Genomic DNA, 22,296 nt, shown 5'->3' with positions numbered 1-22,296 from the left:
TTTTCGTCTCTCGCCCATTCCTTCCTGCAATCTTCATTCTTCATCCTCCATGTTTACTCTTTCCTCTGCCACATGCACACGATCACACCTTTTTAGGCTGCATTAATTCATCATCCTGGAAGAGCTGCCAAACAGGAGTCAACAAATATCGTTGCCAGGCTGCAGGTGGTGAGCTCCTTCCCCCACACCCCCAGTCTAGCAACTGCCTGTCTCACTATGAAATGAGAGATGGATGTTATCTCCGATCTTCTGCTGGGCTTCTGCTTCCCAGTGACTCTGAAGCTCAGCATATGAAAGATGAGACCCTGCCCCTCTCCTGGGTCCTCTGTGCAGGGGAGTATAGCAGAGGTGGTGGCAATCGCAAGTAAGGGCTAGCTGGCAAGGCCAGCCAAAATGTGTGGACCCCCCTCCCTCCCCTGTGTCTAATCCAGTTCTATACTGAAGCCAAATGCATCGTATGGCTGCAGTCCTAAACCCACTCACTAGGGAGAAAGCCCTGTTGAGCAAAGTGAAACCTACTTCCAAGCAAATGTGTATATGATGCCTTTGTACCATGCCCAGTCGTGCAAGGAGGGAATCCCTTTTAAGCTTCAAGGAACACAAGGTTCGTAAGGAATGCAAAGGCTAAGGCTGCAGTTCTATGAACTCTTAGAAACATAGAGCTGGAAGGGACCACATGGATCGCCTAGTCCAGGCATGTCCAACTCCCTAGAGACTGCAATCTACTCCCTCTAAAAAATAACTGGCAGTGATCTACCCATTGGATTGACCAAAGTTGTTGAGCTGTTTGGGGGGAGCAGTCCCATGGACTGCAAGAAGATCAAACCTCTCCATTCTTAAGGAAATCAGCCCTGAGTGCTCACTGGAAGGACAGATTGTGAAGCTGAGGCTCCAAGACTTTGGCCACCTCATGAGAAGAGAAGACTCCCTGGAAAAGACCCTGATGTTGGGAAAGATAGAGGGCGCAAGAAGAAGGGGACGACAGAGGACGAGATGGTTGGACAGTGTTCTCAAAGCTACCAACGTGAGTTTGACCAAACTGCGGGAGGCAGTGGAAGACAGAAGTGCCTGGTGTGCTCTGGTCCATGGGGTCAGGAAGAGTCGGACACGACTAAACGACTAAACAACAACAACAATTCATCAAAGTTGTTGAACAATCAACCACGATCAACCAGGGACGCCCCACGATCGACCGGTAGATCGCGATTGACCAGTTGGACATGCCTGGTCTAGTCCAACCCCTTGCAATGCAGGAATCTTTTCGGCCAACATGGGGAACGAATCCATGAGCCTGGGATTTCAAGGGTCTCATGCTCCACCACCGACTGAGCTATCCTTCTTAACTGAGAATAAGACCGATAAGAGCACAATGGGACTTTCACAGAAGCATACATGGGATCAATAAAAAAGGAACCTTGGAATGCAAACAGCAAACCTGCCTCCAGTGCCATATATTTAAGTCGCTTTTGAAACAGAGAGGAGTCTGAAAAACAGACTGACATGGAAAAATGGCTTGTTGTTCTAAGTTTAAAAACTCAAAACAAAACGAAAACACAACCCACTGGGAGAGTTCAAGGAGATGAAACATGATGGGCGTAAGTAGACCAAAGTCCATATTACTGAATGGGGATTCAGTTAAGAGGAGGCTGATGCTGAAGATTACCATCTCCTAGACCTCTACAACGTATTTTGGAATTCTTGACAGACACTGCCCTTAGGGAGCTGCTTCGACAGCTTTGAAGTCTGATGTTATCACATGGTTCAGTTCCTTAATGGGTTGGTTGTCTTGCACTCTGGATGGCATTTTTTATTTTTTATTTTTTGCTGGATGCCCTATACATGATTTTTATCTTCTTAAAAAAAACTAAGAAGAAAATTGGTCCATGTTATCAAAGACCTGCACGCAAGTCAATGCAAGCTAAGGGCATTCCTTATGCTGCTAAAATAACAACACTGAACTCTTAGCACAGAAGGCTTAAGAGCAAGGCAGTTCAGCTCCTATTAAGTGCAGGCATTATTTCATTCATTCATTTCTTCCCCAATTGATCCACAGGGCAGGTAGAGGGCTTTTAAAAGAAAGGGGAGGGGGTAACAGAATAAAGCACCCAATTAAGTAACACACACACACATACACACACACACACACAAACACACATATCAGCCTTTGTTTTAAGTGTAAAAATGCCTTCTGAAATTAAAAAGTATGTTCTCTACAGCGACAGGGCACATGGCACCTCATTACCATGTTGCTCCTTAATTCGAGCCATTAAAAGACAGCCAATCTTCTCCCCTCCCCCAGCAAAAGAAGAAAGAAAACCACAGTAAGTCAAAACAGCAAGTCCAGACCACTCAGCAGGTGGTGATTAATCTCATCCTGGGCCTTAGGCTAGATACCCCAAAGGGAAGAGGAGGGGAGAGGCCATTTGTTAGGGGCTTGTTTACTTTTGGAGAGTCCCAAAATAATGGGGGCAAGGCAGCTGACCTTCGCATTCAAGAGCCTGCGCAGCTGCACAGCGACTTGAGAGATGATGCACAGGCAGCCAGTCTTGTACAAAACTTGGTTTAATCACAAGGCTCAAACTTACACAGAGGACAAAGAAGAGGAAGAAAAGTGTGCCACGCACAAAAAGATGTGAGGGGTGAGGAACAAAGCCACTACAGTGGTACCTCGCAAGACGAATGCCTCGCAAGATGGAAAACTCGCAAAACGAAAGGGTTTTTGGTTTTTTTAGTTGCTTCGCAAGACGATTTTCCCTATGGGCTTGCTTCGCAAGACGGAAACGTCTTGCAAGTTTGTTTCCTTTTTCTTAAAACCGTTAATACAGTTGCAACTTGACTTCGAGGAGCAACTCATAGCACGCGGTGTGGTAGCCTTTTTTGAGGTTTTTGAAGACTTTGGTGATTTTTGAAGCTTTTCCAAAACTTTTCCGACACCGTGCTTCGCAAGACGAAAAAAACCGCAAGACGAAAAAACTCGCGGAACGAATTAATTTCGTCTTGCAAGGCACCACTGTATTTCACAACTGCTGATGGACCCGCTTTCATCCAGACTGCCATGTGAAAATATTCATGTGTTCCGCTCTTATCCAATTCAATTAAACAGAAGCATATTCCTCTGCAGGTAGGGGAATTCCGAGCACATCAGAACTCCCATGTTTGCAATAAATTGCTGGACGTCTCTGAATTTTTAATATTATTATTATTAATCATATTTGTATCTCACCCTTTCTCCAAGAAGTTCAAAGCAGGAGATTTACCCATTTTAAACACCTTAGGTTAGGATGATAAAAAGCGACCAGCCTAGAGATTTGAATCCAAGTCTCCCAGGTCCAAGTTCAGTGCTCTTACTATGCCGCACTGCACAATGCCTTACAAGCGTTACTGTGTTTTCCTTTAACACCCTCCTCGTTTTCTCTCTTTCTACAGATAAGAAACTGTGCCTGATAAGTGACCAGCTGAAGGCCGCCATAGTGAATCTATGGCACAGGTGGAACATGAACTGAGTCAGTCTTGGCACTTGCCGTATGTTCCCTTTGTGGCCTGGGTTGCTGTTTCTGTGTGGCTTCTTCCCACACTGCTTTGACATTAGGGAAACAACCTAGAAATATATGCAACATACCAACTCCACACTCCACTGCTACTCAACCCTGGGAGCTGGTTGCTTTGCAGTGGAAGGGGGAAATGTTATAGGTCACCCCCATGGGTGTAATCCTTGTTGCAAGTCACCAGAACCTGTTGGAAGCAGCCATGCAGAAACTGAAATTATGCCACTAAGGTAGCATATGAAGTGCTATAAATTCTATATTCAGGTCGCCAAAATAATGAGCTTCTAGCATGGGGAAATCTGCTTTGCTCTATCATACTCCAAGGCCTAGCTCTGTGTTCCCTTTCAGTTGTTTTCCAGCATCAAATCCCTCACCTTTAAAATAAACACCATCATCTTACATCTTAAGTTATGTGGGGGTTTGCTTATGCTAAGTTTATGGTAAGCCCTGCCCAGCTCAAAAGGAACAGTGGCCTCGCAGAATTCATTTATTTTAATGGTTTTTGAATATTTAGAATAGTTGCTTTTAAGTGCCTTTATTGATAATCTAATTGCTTTATTCCTTTCGTAAACCGCTTTGACGTTTCTTTGTTTTTACTATCAGCGGTATATGAATTTGGTGAAATACAATAATAAAAGAAAAGAAAATACTCCATGCCATTTGTGGGCAGTGAAGCTGGGGGAGGGGGAATTTGCCAAAATATTAGGTAGGGAAGTAAAATTCTCAAAGGTTTTCATTCTTCTTCGAAAGGAGTCTTCTGAGAAATTTCAGCTCACTTAATGTTGAACGAAACTCTGTTGCTGGTTCATCTTGGCAGATGAATAAATCAGTGCAATAAGAGACGATATGAAGGAGCAAACTAGATCCACAGTTGCACCCAAAATTCACGGATGGCAAAATTCGGGAAACCATTTTGCTGAAATTCCGGGTAGGACTGAAATTCTCCAAGGGAGTCAGAATTCACAAAAGAAAAATCACACACCGGTAAGGAAAAAAAAATTCTGAGAAATTTCTGCTCAGTTGGTAGAGCATGAAACTCTTAACCAGAGAGTCATGGGTTCAAGCCCCACCTAGGGCAAAAAAATTCCTGCATCGCAGGGGGTTGGACTAGATGACCCACGGGGTCCCTTCCAACTTCACAATTACCGTATTTTTTGCTCTGTAAGACTCACTTTTTCCCTCCTAAAAAGTAAGGGGAAATGTGTGTGCGTCTTATGGAGCAAATGCAGGCTGCGCAGCTATCACAGAAGCCAGAACAGCAAGAGGGATTGCTGCTTTCACTGCGCAGTGATCCCTCTTGCTGTTCTGGCTTCTGAGATTCAGAATATTTTTTTTCTTGTTTTCCTCCTCCAAAAACTAGGTGCATCTTGTGGTCTGGTGCGTCTTATAGAGCGAAAAATACGGTATTTATGATTATGGCTTCACAAAAGGGAAATCTTGCCTTAGTATGTTATGCTAGGTATTTTATATCAGTTTAGTAATATTTAACATTATATGGTTTTAACATTGCACTGTGATTACTTGGTATGGTCAATTTTAAACTACTTTCATGGAATCAGAATTGTAGCGTTGGAAGGACCCCCAAGGGTCATTTATACAAACTCTTGAGATGTAGGGAATCTCAGCTTTTTAGAGCTTGTGATCAAAAAGCGACTAAAATGGTTTTTTTTTTATTAAAAAGTTCTACCTCCACAGTTGGAGGCAGTTATTCCTCTGAATATCAGTTTCTGGGAACCACAGGTGGGGAAAGTGCTTTTGCACTCAGTTCCTGCCTTCAGACTTCCCATGTGAATCTGGTTGGACACTGTGAGAATAGGATATTGGGACTAGATGAGCCTTTGGCCTGATCTAACTGGCTTTTCTCGTGTTTCTAAATAAATACGATCATTTTGGAAATTCTCTAGAAACCATGGGGCAAGGGCTGGTGGACTGCCCATGAAATGTGAGCTGTATAAATTCTCCAGCTCCCTTCTGGAGAGTACCATTACTTACTTACCTATCTCCTTGATGAAATCTGGCGGCAATTTAGACATAATGTACCTCTGGTGTGCAGCGCTGCCACAAAGGCATTAACATGCTCAGGATGTATGGGCCAGGGACCAGCAAGCTAACCTATGCGCTCTGCAACATGGATTAAGAACTTCTTAAAAACGTTACGGCACCTGCAAGACCCACCACCGCAGATAGCGGTTTTGTGGGCATCATGCATGCCGTCTCGGAGATGGAATCATGCCTAAAATGATTGTGCCTGCTAAAAACACTTCCAAATACTCCCTCATTTGCAGAAACCACTAGCAAAACAAATCCAGACCAAATGTGTTCCAGTACTCTGCTTTCCATATATCATATAGGAATCAATGGCTGCAAATATCAGCACTGAAATGCCCTACTTGGCTCACACAGAGATAGAGAGAGAGAGAAGGGGAGGGAAAGTATTGCTTTCAGATGGAAAGAATAAGGCTTTTGCTATATTAATATATACATTAAATTGCTCAAAAGAGATTTGCTGCGTCTTGTGCTTTTTTACTATTAAGCGAACATGTACATTCAATTTTACTTGGAATATATGACATTTTCTTCTGCACGAGTTGCAGTAAATGGTGGTTGGAAGCAAGGACAAAAAATAAAATAAAAATCCATTCCACACGTGGAGAAGGGGAGGGGAAAGTGCTCAGGCCAGTATTTTTCATTGCCCTGTCAGCAAAACAAATACACTCCAACTGCATTTTACAGTCCAAACAATTAACGATGGCAAATCTTTTCACATTCGTGACTTTTCAGCCAAACCAACTTACCCCAAAGCAAGAAAATACATACCACCACACTTAAAGGAGAGGAGAAGGAACACTTCGTTTTTAGAGGCAAGCTTTTAAAGCACAGACATCCGTTTCAAAGGAACTCTGAGATCCATCAAAATAATAAGAAAACTTAACATAAGCTGCGATCTGGGTTGGGTTGGGGGTTGTTGTTTTTTTTCAGACTTACCACAAGAGCAAAGTACACCATAAAGAAAAATGATAAACTACTTGTGTAGCCAAGAAAGCCTGTAAAATAACAGTAAAAATAAGAGGCAATTTATAAGGAAAGTGATCCTGGTGCAGGGCGAAAGGAGCTTCATGCTCTAGGTATGTTTTGCATTATGGGGCTCGGTATCTGGGGCTTAAGATTCAGAATAACAACATTCCAACTTGCCTGTCACAGATCATTTATGTAGTTTTGTAGGGCAGAATTAGAACTGGCTTACCACTAATGGCATGCTGTAAGTAAATGCAGCTCTTTAATGTTCTGTTGTAAAGGTTTTATTTTAGTAGAGCAGACACAGTACTACTGCAATCTAAGTAATAGGTTAACTAGGCAAAGCTGGAGGACAGACTAGATTGCAAATAAACCTCCCTCCCCTCCCAATCTTTCCTCGAATCTTTTTTAAAAAAACACACACCACCACCCATTAAGGCTTTCTTTTTAAACTCCTCAATTAAATTGCTACTAAAAGAGAACACTACTGGTAATAGTAATTATGGCAGCAATAATACTCCCTTTAAAATTACTTACCAATTTTAGGAAGAAGTGCTAGAGGGAAGACAATGCAAACTGAGGTAAGAAGCAGCAGCAATCTCCCATCAAGATACCAGGAGCTATTGGAAAAGACAGTAGGGGTTCTGTTATTATTCTTATCTCTCTGTCTCCCTGGTTTTCTCTTCATTCTCTTTCTTTCTTATTTGCTATTTTGTTTATTGTATGTTGAAGAGTCTTAATAAAATTAGGTTTTTTTTAAAGGAAAAGATAGAGACAAACACTATTTAACTAAACACTTACAAATCATGGATAATTAAGCATCAAAAAACAAGAATCACCTTCTTTCAGTCTCACTAACAACTTCCAAAAAGTGGTCTTTTAAAGGATGCATTTATTTAGAGTTTTAAAAAAAACATGACGCTACTACTCGCAGACTGTGAACAGGTTAGAAGCGCTGTTACCCTGTTAAATAATTCTTAGCTTGCAACCCTAGACACATTTACTTGTGAGTAAACGCCATTGAACTTAACGGGATTTACATCTAAGTAAAAACAAGAAAGATAAGTTATTAAAATCTCATGCCTAATTCATCAGGGAAATGTGATTCATATAGCAACATATAGTTTTACAGTGGTACCTCAGTCTACGAACAGCCCTGTTAACGAACTATTTGGTGTACGAACTCCACAAAACCGGAAGTAGGTGTTCCAGTTAGCGAACTTTACCTCGGAAACCGAACGGAAGCCGAACAGTGAAAGGGTACTGGCAGCGGGAGGCCTCAGTAGGGAAAGCATGCCTCGGTTTACGAACGGTTTCGGTTTAATAACGGACTTCCGGAACGGATTAAGTTCGTAAACCGATGTACCACTGTACAGTCATACCTCGGGTTGAAGTAGCTTCAGGTTAAGTATTTTCGGGTTGCGCTCCGTGGTGACCCGGAAGTAACGGAGCGCGTTACTTTTGAGTTTCGCCGCTCGCGCATGCGCTCAAAATGATGTCACGCGCATGCGCGGAAGCAGCAAATTGCGACCCACATGCGCTGTGTTCGCTTCAGGATGCGAACGGGGCTCTGGAACGGATCCCGTTCGCATCCAGAGGTACCACTGTACAGTATACTGCAAGCAGTCGAACCCAGGGCAGATGTGAGGACAATTGCGGCGGCACTTTTAACCGATATAGCTCTCAAGTCAGAGGACCTTGATGACAGGTATGGTCTGCCTTGCCGGGGGGGGGGGGGAATCCCCAAAGGGGCTATTTTGACTGAGAGCTACAGAGCCACCAAGAATGTTCTGAACGCCACATTAAGAGCCCTCTCTGCTTCAAACCCCTAATGCTGATTGATGAGTGTCTTATGCATTATCCCTTATGGTTGTTCCCTATAAACACCTTGGCCTTTGGTCTCTGGTTTTATTTAGCCCAGAACATGGTTAGCACCTCGTAAACAGGAAGGGGCATCATGTTACCATTTTAAGAGTGCCAGTAACACTTTTGGGCATGTCTGTACTGGTTGTTGAAATTAGGTGGGCAGTACTGACCTGAGACATATATTTACACACGTCTGACCTGCCTGAGCAAGTAACGTATTTAACAGTATATACACACAGGGCAATAGGCATCAGTGGCAAATTACAACTTGTGTAGCTGCTTTGGCTGTGGTCGCCCTACTTTCTCAATGACCCCCCCCCCAACATGTGACCTTGGCGGAGAGCCGATCAACACAACCCCTAAGTCTGGGCAACTAGCTCCACATTTTTGCACCTCTCAGCCAAGAGAAAACCACTGGTGAAAAGAGGAAGGGAGCAGGGGTGCAAATGGACTATTCTCCCATCATCCAGGCCTACTGCCCCACTTGAGTTACACAGCTCCACCATCCCTACTCCTCTACGAGTTCAATAACAGCTTGTGGCCTTGCCTGCTCCTTGCATCCCCTGGGTCTCTTCGTAATGCATAAAAGACTACGCTAAACCAACAGAGCCTGCATTTATTTGATCACACCATCTCCTGACCCTTATGTTCTGTAAACTGCATTCTATGAAGAACAGAGACATAAAAGGAGGGTGGGTGGGTGGGTGTGAGTATTGCTATAACAGGACCCAATTTTCCCCAGAATCTTGATAAATGATTTTTCATCTGCTACCCTGAAAACATGCCTACTCTTCCCAACACACTTTTAAGAGCATCCCTAACCAAATTTGCCCTCTCTCATAAAAACTAGAACTTGTGGACATCCAGTGAAGCTGAATTTTGGAAGATCAGGGGCAGATAAAAGGAAGTGCTTCAGGACACAGTGCATAGGTAGCCTATGGAACTCACTCCTACACAAGGCAGTGATGGCTACCAAGCTGCTCTCTTCTCATGTTCTCATGGGTCTCATGAGTTAAGTGTGTTTAGGACTGCAGCCTTAAGAGTGACTGACAAGCAATCCAGCTGGAGCAAAACCATCATTCTCCCACGGAATCTATGGAACAATGGCTTTACGCCAGCTGGATTGCCTGGCACAGATTAACAATGAAATTTTATATTGATCTGGCTCTGTGGTTTCGTTTCTTTGGTCTCTGGGCTGAGTATTTTAATTTAATTGTTGTGCTTTTATTTTATTGTGTTTTACTGCGTTTTTCTTGAATTGTTTTTAAAATGCCAATAGAATATAAATAACGCATGCAGTTTCTTTGGCTCTATGTGACACACCCAAGGAAACAAAAAATGAATCCTGTGCGCAAGGCTTACAGTGCCTCTGCACTCACCTGCCTGAAATATATGAAAGATGCACTTTACTGTTTCAAAGTGTACTTTTTCTATTTTAATATTTTTAAAACGTAAAATAGTCATTAGCAGCCAAGCATATTTAAACCCAATTTATATTGATGAACTATAATTAAATATCATAACCTCTTAATATTATGAATCAACCAATCTGTCATCCCACTGTATTACAAAAAAACCCCCAATAACCATTACCCTAATATTGCAATTCCTTGCACATTTTGAAGCCTCTCCTTAGATTCAGCATTGGATTGTATATTTTCCATTTCTAAGCATTTCCTCTACTTTAAAAATCCATTGCAAAGAGGTGCACGTGAAAGTTCTACTCCATCATAGATTAACTTAACGAAATTTAAGGCTCCTGGGAACTAGAATCTCTTTTTAAAATGTTATTTAGGCAATTGGGAATTCTGCCCTATCAGCACTTAGTCTTTGGCTGATGTTGACAAAAGCAGGAAAGATGCTTCTTGCTTATACAGCAATTTAAAAATATTTGTTATGGAAAGAACAATATTATTGGAGAAGGTAGTAGCTCCAAAGGTTGGGTCTATGTTCTCAAACTCGCTTTCAAAATGGCCATAAATGAAGCAGATTCGCTCTAAAAAGTTCACTATAGGTTAATAATTTGGCTCCTTCAATTTTCAAAGTTGTTTTGGTTTGGCTCTTTTGGTGGGGGGGTAACTATTTTTACAAGGGCTTGAACACTGTTTCTGGCCAAGTGTTTTCCTTGGCAGTTTTGACCATCAGCTGCAGATGACTCCCAAATAAAGAGCTTACTATAGAACTACACAAGTTTTGGCACAGACAGCTGTCCTCTGCAAATCCGGCACATGCTACAAGAGCCTTGAGATGGGTCAATGTTCATATTTTGGAAACTGTGGCTCTTGTTCCATATAGGTGAAAGCAGCCTGAGCAATGTTATGTGTGGCTCCTGTTTGTAAGTGTAGTACGAAGTTATCCAGAGCATCTTGCTACCCACCTGGCTGGAGTGGGCAGATAACAAAGCAGATGCGGATCTAAGAGGTGCGTGTCTAAGGTCCCGTGAAAAGCAGAGCATAAATTCTCAAACTGTGTGCTGCGAGAAATAGATTAACTCCTGTGAGCTCAAAGCATCATCAACAAAGAAAGCTGCCTGCTGTCTCTCTGATTCTGAAACAGACTACATTAGAAACTATGTCTGGTTTCAATTCAGCCTCCAGTAGAAGATGGATTCTGTCCCGTCTCTGCACTGAACAGATCCAATCGCTACCAATGCAGGTGAAACAGAATGGCCTGTCCTCAGAGCAGGCATGCCCAGAACTGAATGTAATTGGAAGACAAGGAAAGTGCTCCAATGAGGGCAGGCGGTTCTCACTCTTGCATGCCCTAAAAAAACACAAAGCTTTCCAGCTGTAGGAGCAAACTTTTACTTCTGAAAAAGTGCCGTGTAAAATATCAGGTTTCCTTAGCTTAAAATTTTATCCCTCTCTCTACACCCATGTGCAGAAGGAGACTTGCAATTTTAACAAAGCCCCTAAAAACAGCAATGAAAATCATTATCGGTAAAACAAAACAAACGGAATAAAAATGTGAAGTGGGGAAGCCCGATGGGATCATGTCTCACCAGTCCTGAAAGCGCGGCACTGGATTGCCAGTGAGATGGACCCTGATCAGGATGTTAGTACTAGATTGTAAAGCCCTAAATAGCCAGGAACTGATTACCTAAAAGAGCACCAGTACCAACCATCTTGGACCCTGTGATTGGCAGGTGAGGCCTTGTTGGTGCCAGTGCCACAGGGGGGTGGGGGGGCTGCCTGGTTGGCATGGACCAGTGACAGGGCCTTCTCAGTGATGGTTCCACATTTGCAGAATGCCCTCCCTGGCAAGATGTGTCTGTCTCCCTCATTACTGACATTCAGAAGGTTTACCCAGGCATTTGATGGCTGAAATACTGTTCCTAGTGATCCTGAAATCATTGGCTGAGTGTTTCAAAGGGGGGGGGCATATTCAGAATGTTTTAATATTGTGAAGAGTGTAGCCACTAGGCAAATATTGAGGAATGGTCCTCAATATGAGGAATGGAGCACCACCATGAAAAGCCCATCACCAGTTACCACTCACATAACCCACCCGAGTCTCCAGCACTACACAACTCTCTTTTCCTTCCAGTACAGCAGCTGCAAACAAATCCTACAGAGAAGGGTAGTTCGACTTTTTCAGACACAGTGACTTATCTCAAACAACAGCCTTAACATGGGACCAACTCCTGCACCTTCAGCAGTTGTGAAGAAGAGCTCATCAGAGAGGAATAGAAAAAGGCTAGCCCTGCCAAAACTGTATGCCTGTGTTTCCCAACCTATAGGTCATGACCCAAAAGTGGGTTGCAGGCTTTATAAGGAAACACAAAATTATTGTTGCTTGGAATCCGCAACTGGTCTATGATGCAACTTTTTGTTTCACTGGCAGATTGTAACGCTGTGTGTTGACACACGCAATCGAATGCCAGCAAGATTTGAGTCTTACATTTTAACACTCAGGAATTCATGTGACAATTAATCTATGGGTCGCCATCCCAAGGTGATTTTGGACTTGTGGGTTACCATGGAGACAAGGTTTAGAACTGCTCTTTTATACAACTATTAAAGGTTCAGGAAACCTGCCTCCCTCAATACTTGCTTTGTTCTAGAAGTAAACCAACAAACTATACTGATGTGCAGGCTGCAACCTACCTTAGGTTGGGGCCTACCCCACTTGTGGGTCCCAACCAACGAGCTGAAACCCAGTGCTAGCAAAGGTAATCAGGAGGGAAATATCCCAATTGTTTTTACAGCATGGATCACCCAGTGCTAGTGTATTGTGCCCTATTTTATTTCCAAACATGACTAGAAACTAGGGAGAGAGAATAATGAAAATGGAACAAACGCCTAAGATCAAAAAACTGACCCCCTGCTGCCTCCACCCATAATCAAAAACACCTTTTTCGCTTTTGAAAAAAAGGTCTACTAAAAATGTTGCACATTAACCTACAGTTCAAGGAGTATGTTTCGTGCTAAGAGTTCGAATTCATGGAAACCAGGAGATTGAAAAGACAGGCAAAGGACGCCCTGAAGTTATTGTAGGAGCAGGGGCAACTCCAGTCTATTCAAAACAAGAACAAGCTATTCAAATGTTGGAACATTTTTCTCAGCAAGCTGAACCACATTTTTTTTAAAAAAAGAAGAAGTTTTGAGTCAGATCTAAAGATGAAGTGAATGCAGCTGCACAGCCAAATTGGAGGAATTATAAAACAAATATGAAAACTGGCACGTTTCCCAAAGACAAGTCCAATAACTACTCAGCGAAAACAAAAATATTTAAAATTTCACTAACTGCCAGATTTTGCTTTGTGGTTAGAAAAAAATATGTTAACATGGTAACATGACAGCGGCAGTTTAAACGTTTCAGGGCTCAGGCAGAGGCCTGATTCTCATGCTATAAGTTTGGTGTGATTTCTTTGGCACAAAGTGGATTTTACAAGTGACAGAAACCCATAGGAAACTAGCCTGTCTTAGTAAGGTAAAACTGGATCCTACCGTGTGAAAAAATATATTCTAAAGTATTTTCTTGTGCAAAAATTAGGCAGTTAAAGCACCTTGTGAAAACGTCACACGTGTAAAAGTAAATGGTGATTTGCAACTTGGGAACGACACCACATGACCAAGGAATCTGTTTGGCTGCTTCTGAGTGGAGTTCGAAAATTCATCTAAAGTGCAACTGATTATAACCACACTCACACCATCCATTTGAAGCACTACTTTAAACATGGCTTCCACTAAAGGAGGCCTCTATTTCCCTCAAAGAGGTACAGTTCCCAGAGTGGTTTAACAATCAATCCCTCTTCACAAGGACCTCTGGGAATTGTAGTTCTGTGAGGGGAAGATGGGCCTCCTAACAACTCTCAGCGCCTTTAACAAACTACAACTCCCAGAATTCTTTGGGGGAAGCCGTGACCGTTTAAAGTCGTAGCATAGTACTTCACATGTGTGGTATTAATGTGGTCTAAGGCAGAGTTAGGGAGGTGGGTGGCGCTGTGCGTTAAACCACAGAGCCTAGGACTTGCCAATCAGAAGGTCGGCGGTTCGAATCCCCGTGATGGGGGTGAGCTCCCATTGCTCGGTCCCTGCTCCTGCCAACCTAGCAGTTCGAAAGCACGTCAAAGTGCAAGTAGATAAATAGGTACCGCTCCGGTGGGAAGGTAAATGGCATTTCGGTGCGCTGCTCTGGTTCGCCAGAAGCAGCTTAGTCATGCTGGCCACATGACCCGGAAGCTGTACGCCGGCTCCCTTGGCCAATAAAGCGAGACGAGTGCCACGACCCCAGAGTCGGTCACGACTGGACGTAATGGTCAGGGGTCCCTTTACCTAAGGCAGAGTTGCCTCAGACCTCTTGTTAGAAAACCCCATTTTCCAGAATTGGGGGGGGGGGGGTTGAAAGGGGGAGGTTAAATCAATGGAATACAGTACTGACAATCAAGTAGGCAGGGCAGTGGGAGACTTGGCTTCAGTATAGCTGCTGTTAAAACCCAGTTCAGCTGCAATTTATATAACCAGCAGAATCAGTTGCTAAAGCTTTGCATGGAGTGCACCACTTCAGAAAAAGCAAGAATATTTGAACGACCCACAATTCAGAAACTTTCTAAACACGGAAAGGTAGCGCTTCAGCATGGCCTTCACCTCAACATTCCAACTTTCTATGTGCAGAGACGTGTGTGTATTTGTGCATGAAAACCTTCTATTTGCAGCCTGAAAATCTGCAATCCAAGAAATGTGTTGCCACTTGGTTCTGCTGACTGTGTAAGCTTGTCTGAAGAAGTATTCCGCATTTGGCACAAAGAAGAAACAACTATTTTTGTGTGAGCTGCAGATGTAAATATGCTGACAGCAAGTTATGATTTTCAGGCTCCTATTAATCACTATGGGAGCAATCAGTAATGAATTACACTTTTGAACAGTAGCACAAATCTGCATTGCACAGGTGAAGGAATCTGCAAGGTCCCGTCTCTCTCTCTTTCACCTGGAGAACAGTGGGAAGTATCGCGGCCCCTATGTTTAAGAAGAAATGCCTTTGCTTGCCCTCGTAGAATGCTTTTAGGTTTCTCCTTACCCGCTGTGGTCTCCGCTAAGGAATCCTGCAATGGCCCCAGGAAGTTCGGACTTAACAATGAGAAGATAGGTTGACATGGCTGAGAATTAAGAAAACAGGCATTGGTTGAGTTAGAACCTCGACATCTCTAGGCAAAGTGCAATTAGCATTGCTAGTACAGAACAGTTAGGAGACCAAGAGACCGTGTCTCACTAAAGGGCACAGCACATAAAAACTCCATTTGTCCCTTTCTTATATCCCGGTGAAAAACTCATACAAATGTTATTTCATAAGTACTGCAGAGGGTTCATTAGAATTGGGGGGACCTTACACAAAGGAAGGGACGCGGGTGGCACTGTGGGTTAAACCACAGAGCCTAGGACTTGCCGATCAGAAGGCTGGCGGTTCGAATCCCCGTGACGGGGTGAGCTCCCGTTGCTCGGTCCCTGCTCCTGCCAACCTAGCAGTTCGAAAGCACGTCAAAGTGCAAGTAGATAAATAGGTACCGCTCCGGCGGGAAGGTAAACGGTGTTTCCGTGTGCTGCTCTGGTTCGCCAGAAGCGGCTTAGTCATGCTGGCCACATGACCTGTACGCCGGCTCCCTCGGCCAGTAAAGCGAGATGAGCGCCTCAACCCCAAAGTCGGCCACGACTGGACCTAATGGTCAGGGGTCCCTTTACCTTTACACAAAGGGAAAAAAACTGGGGCAATTTCATTCCACGTTATCCCAGTGTACAACTTGGAGAGTCAGGGATACCTGAAAGAGAGAGCAGGCTAACCTCTTCCTTTTCCTTCATTACTTTCTCCCATGTAAGTGTCATGGTGCTCTGTAGTCTTATGGAAGGGGGTGGGGTGGGAACTGGCGATGAGACACTGCTGAGGCAGAGGCAAAAGGAGACCCCTGCGTTGGGTGAAGCAGTCTCAACCACTGGGTTCGGTGGGGGGGATGAGGACGCTGCAAAAGAGGTCTTCTCTCTGCCCTACCTGTCCTCATAATAAATTTACTAGTGACCAGATTGCTCACTGGAGCAAGACGGTTTGAGCGTATTGCACCGATCCTGGTCTGACTGGAATGGCTACCAATTAGTTTCATGGCCCAATTCAAAGTGGCAGTCTTGACCTATAAAGCCTTCAACTACTTAGGACCACAATACCTCAAGGACCGCCTCTTCCCATATGAACCTACCCAGACCCTGAAATCATCTTCTGAGGCCTTCTTTGTGTGCCTCCTCCTCGAGAGGTCCAGAGGGCGGCAACGTGAGAACAGGGCCTTCTCTGCAGTGGCTCCCCATCTGTGGAATGCTCTCCCCAGGGAAGTTCGCCTGGCGCCTTCATTATACACCTTTAGGCACCAGGCAAAAGCATCCCTTTTTAACCAGGCCTTTGGTTGATCTGATTGAAATCCTATAACCTTTTAAAATGTGGCTTTGGGGGGGGGGTGTTATTGGGTTGTTTTTATTTTGATTATATATATTGTGGTTTTTATGTTGATCTTTTCTGTGAACCGCTCTGAGACCTCCAGGTATAGGGCGATTAATTGCACACATCAAAACGATTCAATTTGTATCCCGCACCATTTATTATTGAATTCTGTTCTGCACCTTGCTCTGGAAAAAAACCCCACCTACATTCTTTTAAATAACCAGAAAGGTATTCCCAACTAATTCACTTAAGTGGATTTGCCCCCACAAGAAAACATAAAAATGCAACACATTTCTGTAAGTTTGTTATCCGTATCAATCACAAAAAAGGAGTAGAAAGTTAACTGCAGAATGCTGCAGCCCTGAAACAGTTAAAATTTCAATTTTTCAAGTGGAGGAATGTGGCCTCCATAAAGAAAAGTGAATTGCATTAATCCAGAGTGGCATGTACCTACAGCAAGGTTAAATTAAAAACAGTTGTGAGGTCACTAAATAAGGAAACATTCACTTCTTTGTATTGAGATACTCAGGTTTTTCCAATCGACGCTGGCCTTCCCTGTTGACTAAGGCATGGGGAGACATTTTATTTGGTGTCTCCAATTTTATTCCTTTTTTAAAAGGAAATTTGATGGAGTGTTATAAGGTCATGTAATTTGAAAACCACCAGCATGACTGCAGGACAGTAATAACGATGCTGTACTTTCTGATGGTAACCAATAGGTGCCAATGAATATAAAGGAGATTTTTTTCCCCTTTTCCTTTTTTAAAAAAAATCTCTTGCAAAGAAATTCAAACTTCTGTATCGAAACTTAAAATTTCTCTCATGCCCGTTTTGCACATCTGGAATTGAGAGATCAGGCATTTATCTCTTTCACAATTGTTTTTTAAAAGTCACATCGGTTAAATCACACAAAAAACCCAACCTTCAACTAATTTCCAGCTCAGATTTCTTGCTAATATACAATGTGTCACTCTTTCTCATGCATTTATTTTAGCCTCTGGCTAACCATTTGATCATTTTTATCCTTTGTTGTTTGATTGACTCTTTTTGTTTCCTAAATGGCAGCACTACTCCTTTGAATACCATGCTCCAGAGAGAGACCCGATCCCCTGTGCTACATTCGGGTGCTTTTATACAAAAACTAAAATGAAATGAGCACCCTCTCTTCCCCTTATATGCTGTTCCTTTTCTTCCTCTAGGTCATAAGGAAAATGGACTCGAAGTTCAGCGAATCTATTTCTACCCTGAAGCTTCTGTACGATAGAAATCTCTCTTCTGGCAGCTCATGAGAAAACAGTACAATTCAGACGTGTGCTTTATCCTGAGTTTAAAAGGTTAAGCTATGGGGTTGCCCCCCCCCCCGCCAAATGCTGAACACTGAAGAAGGCTTTCACATAAAAGTGACCAAATAATAGTAATAGCTGTTGGAAGAATAAAAAATCAGCCACTGTGCAGCCACTTAAAGCACTGAATTAAAGGGGAAGCACAAGGTCTGCATGTAGTTGAATTGTTTATAGCATGGTAGGCAAACTAGGGCCCAGGGGCTGGATCCGGCCCAATCGCCTTCTAGATCTGACCCACGGACGGTCCAGGAATCAGTGTGTTTTTATATGAGTAAAATGTGTGCTTTTATTTAAAACGCATCTCTGGGTTATCTGTGGGGCATAGGAATTCGTTCAATTTTTTTCCTCCAAAATATAGTCCAGCCCCCCACAAGGTCCGAGGGACAGTGGACCGCCCCCCTGCTGAAAACGTTTGCTGACCCCTGGTTTACAGGCACAAATTGTGATGTGCACAGTTGCAGAGTTAGCTACAATGGCAGTGCTTAAAAAACCGGCACATTACATCTATTGTTAGACCTGCATTACTAGTTGTCAGCTGAACTGTGGTCAGAGAACTTCCTTGTATGCCTTTCCACAGCCACATAACTCAATTATCAATGATGGAGTACTAACGGCAGAAATTAGCTCCTGCTTAGAGACGCTTAAAACTGATTTACAGCCCTTCCTTTCCGCATGGCTCTTAGACAGGAATTTTACACAAAAGATGCCAGCATCTGGGCATCGCTGGGGCATTTGGTTACTGCTGGAGACAAGAGCGCTGGGCAGAGTAGCCTCCTGGTCTGGTCTGCAGCCAGTTCTCGTGTATCTCTCCTCTGAGCTTCACGAGTGAAACTGCCCTACTCCCTGCAGATCCCTGACATTTCTTGGTGGATCTGCAAACAAAAAAGTGCCCCATATTTCCCTATCAGATGCCAGACTCACGTGACTACTTCCCCACATTGCAGGGCTGTTAGGGGAATCAGTTTCTGGTCTATATCCTTGTGGTGCAAGCTGGGTAAGTGAGTTAATTCTTGCAAAGGGAACTTGGGAAATTTCAAGCAGCCTTCACATGTGGCACATGTACATCCAATAGCCCAGTCTTGGTGGGAGTAAAGGCCCTAAAGCCACAGAGAGCCCAACGCCCTGTTCCTTTCCTCCCTCCCAGGGTCTGCAATTGGTGCATTCAAATGCTAGGCTGTTTGCGCTTCGCTCCTAGCAATTTTGAATAAATTCACCATTCCTGAAGTGGGCAGGAGTCAACCAATCACTATGCCCAACATGGTACCTTACAGACTTGTCTAACTTCTTGGTCCCCAATGTGGTTCAAGGCCAGAAGGCCTGCCTTCCCATTTGATATTTAGAATACTAAATACTAAAACTAAATACTGAAATGTTTGCTGTTCATGGGGTTGGGCTTCCTGCGCAACTCCCATGAAATAACACACATTATCCCAGCGGAGATGCAGACAGTCCTCCAGTGACTCACTCATGTGGTGATCAGCTTATCATAGGTAAAATGTTTTTGCACTTTTGAAACTGGAGACACTTGACCGGAAGACAAAGCCACTAAGTGCAACCTTCACCCTCTCCAGTCATTCCAAAGTGTTGCAGTTTTAGATGCCTTGTCCGAGTCCCAGAAGCACCGAGGCACTCTTTGGACCCATCAGTGCACTACTGCAACCACCCAGAAAGACTAACAGAGAAAGCTGCGGGTGCACAATGGTCTCTTTCCACCCCACACTCTGTATTGCAGGTGGCCGGACCCTGCCATGTACGTGGAATCCTAGCTGAGACTGGGAGCAACCCGGAAAAACGATCACATGACACTGGCCAGAAAGGAAGAGGAAAGGCCTGTGAGGTTGTGCTACCGCAATAAGTAACCACACAAATGATATTTATTTGCCTTTACTGGAGAGGCTCTTAGTGGGAGCTAGTTCATGGGTCACATTGTGCAGCCACTGCCAGACTGTGTAGAAAGGCACTAAGCCAGGTATCCGCAAACTTGGCCCTCCAGATGTTTTGGGACTACAACTCCCATCATCCCTAGCTAACAGGACCAGTGGTCAGGGATGATGGGAGTTGTAGTCCCAAAACATCTGGAGAGCCGAGTTGGCCTATGCCTGCACTAAGCTATGGCTGCTTGCTACTTGCCGTAACAATGACAAATTAGAACTGAAATGGAAGAAACACAACTGGAAATTTAAAAAAACTTTGGGCCGCATCCGCCTAACTCATTTTGTCAGCACAAGGATTCACACTTACGCAACGGAATCTCCTAATGCGCGTACCCTGCACTCTCCCCAAATATGCTCTGGAGGTTTGGGGGAACCCCCAGAAGAGATTCAGGGTGCATGCAGAGTTCCACTGCATCAGCATGAATCCTTGAACTGACAGAATGAATTACTCTGGATAAAAGCCTGTTTCCTAGAAGGAATGACCACTGGGGGGGGCACAGAGAAGAAACCCCATGGTGTATCTGCAGCTCCACAACCCGACACCTTCATCTGCCCCATCTGCAACAAAACACGTCTCTTCCGTATCGGTCTCTACAGCCACAGCAGGCGCTGCAACCTTCCATCCGTTTGACTTCACCCTCTTCCATAGTCTCTTGAGACAGAAGATGCCAACAACAACAAATTACCAAAAAGAGTGTTAAGGGGACCATGTGGCAGCGTCTTGCTGCTGTTGCTCTGCTAAACTGCAGGACAAATAAAAAGTGAATGAGTTTTGTTTGTTTGTTTTTTTAAAGTGTGAATGTGAAAAAGCATGTGCATCATAGAGAGTCAGAATTCCTCACAGTTCCCTGTTGAATGTCTCCTTAGTCCAGTGACTGGATTGAATTTTAGTCCAAAACATGGATGGAGAAGGCTGCTTTAGTCAGTGTTTGCCCTGAGTAATGTATGAAACAGTCAGGATTTGCCCTGAGAGATATCTGAAACGATTCCAAAGGCATGTATCTGAAGAAGAAACAAAGAGCAGAGAAATTCAACTTAGACATCGCTTCCCGAACGAATCCCAAAATCATTAACAAGGATTTGCAGGAAATAAAGTACTGAAGAAGATAGAAATATCTCCATGTATCTCAGAAGTCACAGAAAATGTGCCACTCCACACACACAAGGTGGGTTTTGTTTTTAAAGATTTGCAACCAGAGGCTCCAACTTTTCCTAACCACTCCGTCCACAGACAAGAGACCAGAGCCAAACCATCGGTTTGGTGACAAAAGGAGGATGTGTGTTTGTGAGCTTAGGGAGTTGTGAGAGAGTTCATGGGATCAGCCTTCCCTAGCTGAAGGGCTGGCAAGACACCCTTAGAAATATCCGGTGGTTGGAAAGAATGAACCTCATCCCCTCTGGCTAGATGTTCTTACCCAACCAGTTCAGTTCATGACACTGTTATTAAGAAGGACGCATGTCTTCCTTTCGGGGCTTTATGGAACAGGCTAACAGAGCGTTTTACAAAAATGCATATGGGCTGAGGGTGCATTTGCCGACTTCAGAAATCTATTTTCCCTACTGATCATCACTTACTCAGCATTTTTAATTTTCAAAGTGCCTTGCCCTCACTGTGGTTACCCTCATAACAGGTCTGTGAAGCAGGTCAATCCTACTCAATTCTTTTTGCAGATGGGGAAGTGAGGCTGATACTTGCTTGTCCTTGTCCACAAATCACACAGACAGAGGCATCTACCAACTGTGTGATCCACAGGCAACTGAGGCTTGCTGGGCTCTTTCAGGAGGAACAGTGGGATATAAATTCAGTAACAATAACAACTGATAATAATCCAGCAGCTTTGCAATAATATTGCAACTGGGTAGATCATTTCCAACAGCTCCTGGCCAGGTGCTGTGTTTAACATCCCGTCCCCACCAACCTCAGGGACGCGGGTGGCACTGTGGTCTAAACCACTGAGCCTTGGGCTTGCCGATTGGAAGGTTGGCGGTTCGAATCCCCGTGACGGGGTGAGCTCCCGTTGCTCGGTCCCTGCTCCTGCCCACCTAGCAGTTCAAAAGCACCTCAAAGTGCAAGTAGATAAATAGGTACCGCTCTGGCGGGAAGGTAAACAGCATTTCCATGCGCTGCTCTGGTTCGCCAGAAGCGGCTTAGTCATGCTGGCCACATGACCTGGAAGCTGTACGCCGGCTCCCTCGGCCAATAAAGCGAGATGAGCACCGCAATCCCAGAGTCGGTCACGACTGGACCTAACGGTCAGGGGTCCCCACCAACTTCACAGGTGGGCCAAGCCTCTCTGGGAACTGCTGCAGATCCCAGGTTTGTTTGAAGTTTACCTGGCCTCAGGTTGTGGGACAGGTGGTCACAGGAGCAAAGCAGCATATGTCACTGTATATCTAGAGCTTTGGAGGCCTTTTGTAAGCCAGCATATTTGGGGGGGGGGGTCCCATTTATGCCATCAGCAGGACAAGATGATTAGGGCACCTAGAGGCCTTTTTGCTACCACTTTCATCCTTGGTAACTAATTACACCGAATAACTTAAAAAATGGGGGACATACACCTATCTCAAGTGTCAAAAACCAGGGTAAAAATGTGACTTCAGCATTTGCCCAAAGTTGTAAACTGAAGAATCCAGGCACACTTCTCTGGGAAGGAAGTTCCACATCTTAGCTTT

At 44.1% G+C, this 22,296-nt stretch overlaps 1 protein-coding gene across 2 annotated transcripts in view; it reads right to left on the bottom strand.

Annotated features, from left to right (window-relative positions):
- The window catches only part of SLC38A6 (solute carrier family 38 member 6), a gene marked incomplete at its 5' end in the record, with an annotated part of 48,432 nt that overhangs the window by 9,898 nt on the left and 16,238 nt on the right, over positions 1-22,296 (bottom strand). For both annotated transcript variants that reach the window (XM_080987615.1, XM_080987614.1), the window contains 3 exons: positions 6,531-6,589; positions 7,098-7,180; positions 14,946-15,024. In XM_080987615.1, coding sequence (XP_080843741.1) covers positions 6,531-6,589; positions 7,098-7,180; positions 14,946-15,024 — 221 coding nt within the window. The remainder of the gene's footprint in view (positions 1-6,530; positions 6,590-7,097; positions 7,181-14,945; positions 15,025-22,296) is intronic.

Source organism: Podarcis pityusensis (assembly GCF_964106645.2).
Source record: "Podarcis pityusensis genome assembly, chromosome: 1".
NCBI lineage: Eukaryota > Metazoa > Chordata > Lepidosauria > Squamata > Lacertidae > Podarcis > Podarcis pityusensis.
Note: the sequence above shows the minus strand (reverse complement) of the source record. Positions and strands in the feature narration are given on the sequence as shown.